Below are 11,203 nucleotides of genomic sequence, written 5' to 3' on the forward strand. Positions count from 1 at the left end.
GGGCCGGGCCTTGGGCTGAAAAGACGAATGGTAGGCTCAAAGTCTCGACAATACATTAAACCCACCGAGTGGTTGTGGTTTTTCGATAAAACTAACCTTATGTTGCCCTTATGGGCGAAACTAACATTATGTTGACAGTAGCTTTGTTTTTGTTATGATTGGTATTGTTATGATTTTACTGACAGCTGCAATTGTTTTACTGACAGATATCTGCAATTCAGTAAATTTGAGGAAGATTTTCGTCACTAATTGGAAACACAAAAACGGATTTCCCGTGGGTGGCCGAAGGATGGGGGGGGAGCGTTGTTGTCGTTTGTTATTATGGCGTCAAGGATCGATAGAGTGGAACCGTTGCACGGATCTAAGCCCTCCCCCTTAGAGACGGGTGTAAATATGCCAATCAGGTTAGTTTTATCAACCCTTATTCCCGTACATTGCAGATGGTCCCAAATGTTTTCTTCTCCCGCCCAACACCCAAGACGAAGTGCTGGAGAGGTAACTTGAATGTCTCCTACATGACAGGGCAAGCAATTTGTGCTGCTGATCTGCCGTTCCAGCATAGGTTTGTGGGCTACCTTGTCTGTTTCAACGTTGTTGCATAAATTTTTCTTTTATTATTTCATTTACGGACACCTATTATGCAGAACACGATTGCTCCAACGGTTTCGAAGCTGGCAAAAGCTGTTACCAGCTCGTAAAACTACTGTACGTACGAGGAGCCATATATCAGATTTGAGTCCCAAGCGCTAAGGGCGAAACATTTTTATTATTGTGTGCCTTCAATTTAGAGACGACTCGGGAAGCTTTCGACCGTCCGGCACCCGGCACAGCCCAGTGCCGCAACTCTGACCCGTCGCCGTGGGCAGCCGTTTTGAACCGCCGCGAAGGGGAACTTGATAATTGAAAAAAACGAAACGAAAGAGAAAGGAGGGAAAAGCGAATAAGTGGCGGAGACAGAGAAAAAAATGTAGCAAGACAGAAAGAGAGAAAGAGGGAAAAAGGGGAAAGAGAGAGAGAGAGAGTGGGAAAGCGAAAGAAACCGAAGGAAGAGGGAAGCCGAAAACGCAAAACGCAAACGAAAAGCAAACGAACGAACGAAGCAAAAACGAATGAAATGGGATCAGAAACGACAGAAGGCGATAAATTAATGCAACCAATAAACGGTTCGGTGTTATTGCTATTATATTTTTGATATAAAATGGTTGTTCTTTTAGTTCAACTTCAACTGAGACTAGTGGAAGCAAACTACAAACTACTATATTGCGGCGGTACCTATTCGGAAAAGGAGGAAAACCCGCCCCGGGTTACATATGCCCGCACCGGTTGTTCTCTATGTAAAAGACCGTTGCCGCGCCGGCGCAGGATTATTAGCTGGGTGTGGGGTGTGCTTGTGTGTATTGGTCCGCATCCGAAGACACTTGGTGGTTCAATAAAACTGAACCAGGATCCACAGAAGGATTACCCGGCCCGCTGCTGGGCCGCAGGACAAGGTGATTCGCAAAACAGTTCGCTATGTATGTTTAAGGCGCCTCAGCGCGCTCTCTCTACGGTTTGTACAATACCGCCAACAATAGCACGACAGCATTGCAATTTCTAACGGTTCTCTGCCGACACGGGTAACGACAAAAATGGCGGCCTCGTAGATAACATTTTGCAACTCAACTTGCACCGTTGGTTGGCTACTGGGTGCTACGGAGGGGGTTCTATCGCTGGGAAAAACAATTACGAAACTTCCAACTGCATGCGGAGTCGAACTGTTCAGTTCAGGCCAGCAATGATGGTTGTCGCGCACATCAAAAACGGCGCCTTAACTATAGGGTGGCCCTTAGTTGGCCTAGAGGGCGGTGGCACCGTCCTTCGTGATGAGGTCTGCTGGTCTCTGGTCTTATCTAAACAGGGCAACGAAAATGTAGCTCCGGCAAACCGATCGGGCGACACAACGCACGTTTTAAACGGTCGCCAGGCAACACGGCACCGCAGCCGCTGCGGTGGCCGTTCGTCAAATATGAAGTCCATGTATCCATGTCCAAATAATAATAAATAGAGTCGTTACGTTGAGAGAACTTTGCTTTTACTATTTTACCTGCGTGGAGGGTTTTGTTAGTTTTCTTTTCGTGTGTTTCGATGGGCTGTATGACCTGGTATGGTTATAACTGTAGTGTGAAGATTGGTGCTTCGGTTCAATTTTTGGGCGAATTTTGGTAAGCGGCCTGCGGCCGGCGGCGGGGGCATTCATTGTGAGACGTTTTTATGGATAGAAAGATAGGAGGCGGTGTACGGAGCACCATTGTCGAGCACGGAGCACACACACTGTTAAAGATGCCTGCCTACAACAGCACCACGAAGTGCTTGTCGACCCAATACATCCGGGCGACCGGTTCGTGTTGCGTTGTATAACGTGGGCCTTCGGGGAATACTGTATGGGGAATACTATACTACCCCTGGTCGCTATTCGCAGAAGCACTATCTCACGAGAGACACTTCTGAGTGACTCTGAGTGTTCTGATCGCTCATTGTCCCTGCGTGTCTGTGTGTGTTTTATGAAGGGAAAGTTAAGCAAGACTTTGAATATACTGATCATGAAAAGTAGCTTCTGCCTGCTCGAGGTGAGGAGCCCCCTGCCTCAGGCAGACGATTTAAAGTGGAATTTCGGTGCTCAAAGAGGAACCGTTGAAACAGGCTTCATTGCCGCTACTTTTTAATTCAGCTGGCAGCTGCACACAGGCTGTCTCAGCCAACGACTTGAAATCGCGTAATTCGAAAAGTTGTTGAGTCAGTGTATCGCAGCGGAAGGAGACTATTCGGAACAGAATAAAACCGATTTTGCAGAGCAAACCATTTGTTGTTTTCTATTTTGAAAAAGTCCTGTTCACTTTGAGACGGACTATGCTAATGCTTTGAATGCTTTTTAAATTATTTGATTTTAAATCAAAACTTGATAGCGGGCCGTTTTGTTCAATGCTCATGCTCAAGTCCGAGTAAGGTAGGCATGGCACGACAAAACAATTGATTGTCTCGAAATCGAAATAATCGTCAGCCGTTTCCCAGCCTTGTTTGTCGGTTGCCTTTCGTGGTCGTGTGGCAGTTCTGTGGGAAACGTTATCGTTCCGTCAGTATTCGTGTTGTGCGCAGGGTGTTCCACCTTCGACCACTGGTGTGCGTATATCCACCTGCCTACGGCCGTGGTTGCGTTTAAAATTTTACGACTTTTATTGTTGATTGCTTTTCGAAAGCCCCCTATTTTTATTTGGGACATAATGGCGGCAATCATCATGTGCAAAGTTGCCCACTCCAGAGCGGAGATACTAAAGCCCGCGGGGATGTTCTTTTGGGACGATCAGACTGGAATGTACTAAAACCGCGGAACCGTCTTCGTCGCAGGATTTCGGATTCGCTATTTTTTTTGTTTTTTTTTCTAGCTAGCTTTCGCCAACAACTACTACTTCACGGCCAGCGCCTAGATTCGGGCCACTGGGCGAAAAGAGCGCTAGTGCTAGTAGCAGCGAGTGGAATAGTATACGCTCGGCGCTCACGAGCAGACATTCGTGCTGTTCGCGTGGATTGTCTGGTGGATCCGGGGCCGGAACTAGAACATCTTCGGATCTACACCTTTGGCACCTGTAGTGCTCCCATGCTTGATGCTGGATGTCTTGGTTGCCTCTCGCCGGTCTTGGTTGGTGGCGCTGTTTGCCGGCTGTCGGCAGACAATTGCAAGATACGGTTGCCTGATTGAATCGGTTCGTACGGGAATTGTGGCCGAGAAAGGCGGAGAGGAGGGTCGGCTCGTAAACTGAAACTGTGTGCGTGCGCCGCAGGGGCAGCTGGCCCTCTATATACCACCAGTCCAATGGCCAACAGAGGGGTGTCCATCACTACCGCTGCTCTATGAGTAACTCACGTGTTCAAAGTTTTCGAGCTTCCATGGTACATGCACCGTAGGGTTTGATCAGTTCACGATGGATTGCGTACTGCTTCGGACGTACGGAAATTTGAATTTTGGCAACTGGCAAGTCGTTGGCAAACGTTAGCCGCGCGGGGGTGACCGCGCTCTGTGTGGATGTGCGTCTGGGGTAGTGGTGCAGGGACTTTGTCGGCTTTTTAAACAAACATTTACCTACCGACCATTGGATTGACTAGTGACGAATGCGAGTGTATAGTGTGGATGACCGAGACACTCCGTCGAAACAGGTGCGCACCAACACTCCGTTGTGGAGTCTTACCGTGCGCCCAGTAATTAGGAGGAATTTCTACCTGCGTTCAGAGCAGACCCGAAGCGAACCCATACAACGGCAGCGAGACATAAAAAAACTCCCGGTGAAAGTTGTGCTGCACTTCGGTACTCACAATCTCTTCCGCAGTGCCCGCGCTCCAACCGCTAATTCAAATCTTCGTCCAACCAATCGCGCGCGCGCGCCAAACAAGCGGAGAAAAGGGTACAGTGGCGCTTGCTCCCTTGAAGAGTACAGAACTCATGCACATTCAACGTCTACATCCGTTGTAGGTGCCTTCAACGTTTCGCCTTCGATCGGGCTCGATACCGAGTAAAAATTTCTGAGAAACTACTGACAATAGGAGTCGTCACCGGTTACCGGCTTAGAGCTGGGGACCGTTCTGAGAATATGTACGAGCGCTGCCTTCTAAAGGTTCCCGTGGTGTTGCCGATTTTCTAAGAACGGAAGTGCGGTGCGAAGTTGGATTTGTGGTTGGGTGGTCGGGTCCTCTAAATGTCCACGTCTAGTCGAGGAGCAGCAGAAGACGCAAAGTTGGCGGAAATGCGGCACGCTAGCAAGAAACGGACAGCAAATGGAACAGTCTTTAATCAATTCGTGGAATTGTGAATTATTAGTTGCCACAGCGCGCTGTGTTTGTGGTGTCCAAGAAGTACCGACCGTTTCGTGCATCAAGTGTACAGTTGTACAAAGAAAAAGTGAATACGTTGAAGTTTGAAAAAAACACGTAGATAGTGGAGATCAGGGTAAGGAAACAAAGTTCGTTCGTGGGCAAGTGGTGGTGAACATTTCGAAATAAATACGTCATCTTTCCGGCACATTATTCCCCATTCGTCCATTGTGTGTTTTACGTGTACTGTGCGCTTACTTCCGTACGTTGTGTGGCCGATATCTGAGGAGAGAGAAGTTAAAAACGGCGAAACGGGAAAAACTTAGCCTTTCCAACAAAACGCTTCTATCAAACTGCTCTTGTGAACAACAATCAAATACTACAAGCTCCTCTACCCAAGGAGGAAGGGGTTCAAATAGTGCTATATAGAACTACGTCGCTACACCGTTAATTTGAGTTTATCTCGTCGTCGGTTGTGGGAAAACCGTTAAGCATCCGCGCCGAGTGCTGCGCCCCCGGATGTGAATGAACCTCTTGGGGGTGGTAAGAAGTTGCGCGCAGCCACTCACCAGTGGCAAGTAGTGAACCGAGTGCCAACAGCCCGGGCAACGCTACTACCGAGAGAGAGGCAATCGAAGGTATGAAGAAAACGTGGTTGTTCCGTTGCAATCCCCGTCCTCTGAGAGAGTTCAAACTTCAAATGGTGGTCGTGCTCGTGAAAAAAATGGGTCTCCTTATTTGGTCTCCGTTGTTTAGCTTTTAGGCACCAGAAGATCCTATCGGGAAGATGCGCGCCCTTCTTCTTGTGTACGCGCGTCTTCAGTACGGGTAGAAATTCAAGGACAAAGGAAAAGGACGATTCCGTATGTTGGGACACGGACGGTCCTAGCTTGCTCACAAATACCGAAACACGCGCTCACCGACCCGAATTCTAGGAATCCGAAGCGGCAGGCCGCTTCGGTCTTCCGTTGTTACCAATATCCGTATCCTAGGTTAGGCTGTTCAATGAGTTCGTATGGTGGATAAAAAAGGACATTTTTACCGTTTGGAAAAAAAACTTTCATTACTCAGTATGGCCTTCCCTGTGTGGCACATCGGTACACTTGTTCCAAGGAAACTCCAATTTATAAATTCCATCCTTGAAGTGAGGAACTGAAGGGAGGGCTTCAAAATACACACTTTCGCGCAGCTGCTATGACGTCACTATTTGATGGAAAATCGACCATACGAACTTATTGAACACACTAGTAATCAGGATGTCCTTCCCTACGATGATCCTCTGTCTCTATCATTCCCTACATCTCTCCCTGCCTTCTCTACACTTGGTACCTTTCTGTCTATCTTCCCTACCTCTCTAGCACCTTTCCTACATATCACTCGTACTACCAACCACCTCAACATCCCGTCCTACCCTTCTTTCTACCCCTTTTCGACAGACTGCATCCGTTCCCATTCGCTCTCTCTCTCTCTCTCTCTCTTTCTCGATCTGTCTCTTTCCTTTACTCTCTACCCGATTTCTTTATTCTTGTGAGCACGTCCGTTCGTACGCCAACATCTGCAAGAAAGTGCATTTGAACGAAAGAAGAAATTGGCGAGAGAAAGGTTCCCAGAGGCAACGGCAATGGATCGATGCGCCACTGTCTGCATCTCGTTTCCTGGCTCTCGGGTGCTCTCTTTCCTACTCAAAAATCGATATTTGCTTAGCAGGGTGTAATTCTCGGTGAAGGCAGTCCACACCCGTCCCATCATACATTCGGGGGCTACTTTTGCTGGCTTGGCTTGCGAGGAGTTCCAACAAAAGCTAAAAATTTTTTACGCAATACGAGGATGAACAACGTACATTTCAGTCTCTATCTCAACTGAGTGAAAAGCGTCAATTGAGTTTTGTAAATATAATATTTCTGCCCACGTTCAGTGACCATTGGTTCAAGTGAAAAGTTTTCCTCTCCAGAGGCAGAACAAAGTTTACCGTGCGCAACGCATGTCTCAAACGCAAGCAATATTGTCATGCAAACGTGTTGCCATACAATACTCTCGGCAGTCCTCATGTATTATTTTGCATAAGATTGTTAAGTGAGCAAATTCTGTTTAGTTAAGTGTGGTCTTCTCTGTTAGATAAAGGTTCGCCCCAATGCACGCATGCTCTCCATGGTTGGCTGGTCGGGAAAATTTTGGTGGATAGAATACCTTTATCTACTGTATCGTTATCTAACATTTTAAACTTTTTCGTTTGTCCCCCCGCTCCGCTGATAGAGCAGTCGGGAACGCTCTGAGGAGCATCAGAGATTAACATTATCGCTGGTCCACTGAGCGGTTGTGTTGCCATGTGTTATAATATATATTGTACTTGGGCAACAATAGGGGAATATACTATAATAATATAGGGGAAAAGTTCAACTTTCAATGGATGCTTGTTTTGCTCGTTTTTTGAGTTTAACTGCTCCGACTGTTTCAAGCATAAAATTGATTGCGCATTAACATTCACTGAACCACTGAACCCGAACGGATCGATGATTGTTCTTTAATCTTGATCACCGTCATACGCGGGGTGGAAGGAGGGGGGAGGGGTAGGTGCCTTCACCGGTATGCTTGGTGCTTAGCTGAACTCAACTTGGCCTTGTCCCATCCAGATGCCTTGTTTACATGTAGATGTTGATGCAGATGAACAAACAGACGTTTTAACACATTTTCTTCTCTCTTTTCATTTTCTCTACCTGTGCTGCAGAAGGAAAGCAGTGTCAAGTCTCGGGCCAGTACAACGTAGTAAATAGTGGAAAACCAGCAAACGAACTATGGAACAAAAAAAACACTTGGAGATGCAGGCAACCGGGGAAAACGTCCTTCTCGACGATGAACCAGGCTTCAACTTATTCGAAAACCTGCTACCGAATTTCCCGATGGAGGAGGAGTCCACCGAAGAGCTTCCGCTGCCGGAGCCACCTAGGGACGAGCTTTCGGTGCCGCCCGAGACCGGTTCGGTGTGCGACGTGAACATCGACCAGAGGCTCCAGATCAGGCATGACTGCATGTGGTCCGGCGTCTGCGTAGACCTATCGCACCCGGAGAAGTTCGGCTTAGGTCTAGGTGAAGGGTGCTGCATTGACGGTGGCGGCGATCCGCTAGTGCTACTAGCGCAGGAACAGCAACGGAACCAGTTACAGAATCTCGCACCGGAGGTGGCAAAACCGGGAAACACTACTAGTGCCAAGGAGAGCGCAGAGACGCTCAAGCCCCAGTCAACGCCGTTCCGGGTTCCAACAACGGTGGCCGAGATACCGGCCGGTAGCTCGTTGCTCATCAAACGCTCCCCACAACAGCAACAGCCACAAAACCGTGCGATAGTCAGCGGCGGCGGCGTCGGCGTCGGCGGTGGCGGCAACGGCAGCGGCAGCAGCGGCAACTACAGCACAAATGTGTCCCCTAGTACTTCCACGCTTCGTCTACCGTATATTCCGACCGGCGCGTTCATGAAGAACCGAGAACACCATATACTGAGTGGTGCGATACATCATCACACCAGTTCGAATACACCACTCAGCGTGGATGATGATCCGCCGGAGTTCAAACACAAGCTGGACCTGGTCGCCACCTGTACCGTTAGCTGTAGTGAAGCGCCAGCCGCTACCGGCTCTGCTGCACCTTCCGCTTCCTCGGCCGTCAGCAGTGGTAGCATTAATGGGGAAAACGTTGCACTAAACTACTGTAACCAAACCGCCCAGTTGCTCCAGGATGATGCCACAGCACAGCTCAGCGCAGGCTACATGCGCAGTACATCCATCGAACCGCTCGGCGGACAGCTATGGACGGTGCCCGACTCATCGGACAGTGGCTTCAGCAGCAACAGTCTGTCCCAACTGCTTCGCGATCTTCGTGAAATCGAAGAAAGGGACTCAGCGACGTTATCGTCCGCTTTTAGTTTCTCCTCGCAGACGATCGACAACTCGGTAAGAAGTTCCGGCGAGTGTGGCGATCGGGGGAGTTGCAGTAATTTTCACTACTGGAACTGGAACAACAGCAGCAACAGCAGCAACAGCAGCAGCCGTAGAATGACGAAAAGTAGCTGCGCCAGCTTAGCTGGCGATCTGACCGACACGACGGTTGTTAGTGCTGCTATCAAGAAGGTCACGTTGACAACGGTGCATCGGAAAGAGAAGACGTTAGTGGAGAATGACGACGCTGAAGAGGATGATAAACAGGATGACGAATTGCTGTTCGATACAGCACCCAGTGACTCGCCAGTCACTGCTAAAAGTTTCTCGTTCGAGAAACACGATGACGAGGAGGAGGAAGATTTCGTGGAGAAAGGGTGTGACTTAGAACAAGATGACGAGTTGCCTTCTGATGCATCGGCCAGTGACTCACCCCGTGGTTTGGACAGTTCCTTTACTTCCTGCTCTGAGGAAGATGATGATGATGATGATGATGAGGAGCACGTCGAGAAGAAAGGTGATCGCCCACAACAACATAACAAACGGTTTTCGGATGCAGCAGCAGCAGGAGAATCAGCCATTTATGCGCACTGTTCCTCTACTTCTTGCTCCGAGGAAGATGACAACGATGACGGCGACGAGGAAGACTACAAGAAGGGAGCGCCAGGGTACGGAAGTAGCAATGGTTATGGCCCATCACGCGCCACGCGCCGCCACTTGGGCAAACGGGGCGTATGGTGCCAACGTCGCCAGAACCTCACCGGCCGTCTAGGTGACGGCGGACAGCCTGCAAAGAGAAGGAAGCTTAATAAGAATGATTCGTCGACGAACTTTGACAGTGCTACTGCAACTTCGCCGACCTCTTTCCGTGACACTAGCGTCGGCCGACGTCGAGGTGGAAGTGCGACGTCGTCCGATTCTCTACCGTTCGAGGGCCACCAGGCGACGCACGTTGGAGACCACAGTTACACCCGGCCGAAGGGGCACTTTAACATGAACGACCTCGGCGTGCAGACACCTTCCGAATCGGGTAAATTGTTGCCGTACTAGATCTAGCAAAATCATCTTAGAAGAAATAAACTGAAAGAAAACAGGAAAGATACGAAAAACACAGTGCCTCCCATCTTCTGCAGATCAAACAACAGTTGACACAATCTATCTGAATCTAAAAACTACTACAGAATTCCATCAAGTTTACTACTACTATAGTTTTTTTTCCACCAAGGGTTTAAATTGCATCTTTCACGCGATGGTGCATTATGACTATACAAAACCACTTTGTCTTGCCTTTGTCTTTGTCTTTGTCTTCCATTCTACTGGATTTTTTCCATGGTTTGTAAACAATGGTTAATTGCTGCTCTGGACTAGGCAAGTGCCTTCGTTAATGTTTTTTTTACGTTCCTGGAACCAATCATTAATTCCTGTGAATCCTTGGCCTCAACACTTATCGCTGTGCCACCATCTTCATTGTTCAAATAAACATGTTTGTTAATTCAAACGACAGGATGTTTTGAATGCGATTATTTTTGGCCAAATGAGGCTTTTGAGCGTTAGGTTCTTAAATTTAACTTTCGGTACAAACACAAAAGTCTTGAACACTATGAACTATACGTCGTAATTTGTTGAGCGCTGCGTCAACAAAGAACTCAAAGGCAAAGAACTCGGGGCAAAGAACTAACACACATCGGTAGTTAAGAATGATTTTCGGTCATGCAGCCTTTGTATCATTGCGAATTGTTTGTTCTTCATTCATTTGCAGAGGAAGAAATCGATGTCGTGTCAATCGGTGACAAGAACTTGCCGACGAATCCCACGGCTCGTGATCGGCGCGCTCTTCAGTCAACGGTGGCCAGCAAGATTCGCAAGCAGCAAGCAGCGGCATCGTCACGCCACGCGGCATCCGGTTCCGCGCAGTACGGCGGAAGTTGCTTACATCGCCAACAGCAGCATCGTGTCGACGATGACCGCTACGTTAGTGGTTCGCATTCGCTGAACGTTAGCGGCGGAGGCGGCGTCAACCTGATGCTCGGTATCTATCCGACTCCCGCCGGTTCAACGACGATTTCCGGTGCGAACACTCCACTGCTGACCGGCAGCGGCTGCTCGAGTGTGGCTTCATCTCCACCACCGGTCCCATCGTCCGCTCGTAAACGGTCTGGTATTAGTAGTAGTAGTAGTGCGAGAGGCAGCAACAGTAAACACCATCGCGGCGGTTCATCATCCGTGAAACGGTCGCGCCGGCAAGGGAAGAAATCCGCATCGTCAACCGGTGCCAGTAGGGCAGCAGACCCGCATTGCGACGTTACCGCACATGAGCCGGATTCGGCGGAAAAACGCAACCTTCATAACAACATGGAACGCCAGCGCCGAATCGGCTTGAAGAACCTGTTCGAGGAGCTGAAACGTCAGATACCGAGCCTGCGCGACAAAGATCG

At 48.9% G+C, this 11,203-nt stretch overlaps 1 protein-coding gene across 1 annotated transcript in view; it reads left to right on the forward strand.

Moving 5' to 3' along the window:
- The first annotated feature begins 7,655 nt into the window (after positions 1-7,655).
- Positions 7,656-11,203, forward strand: part of LOC131213284 (uncharacterized) — a 6,300-nt gene continuing 2,752 nt past the window's right edge. Inside the window, exons 1-2 of the mRNA XM_058207299.1 lie at positions 7,656-9,798; positions 10,528-11,188. Of these exons, the coding sequence (XP_058063282.1) occupies positions 7,656-9,798; positions 10,528-11,188 (2,804 nt within the window). The remainder of the gene's footprint in view (positions 9,799-10,527; positions 11,189-11,203) is intronic.

Source organism: Anopheles bellator, chromosome X (genome assembly GCF_943735745.2).
Source record: "Anopheles bellator chromosome X, idAnoBellAS_SP24_06.2, whole genome shotgun sequence".
NCBI lineage: Eukaryota > Metazoa > Arthropoda > Insecta > Diptera > Culicidae > Anopheles > Anopheles bellator.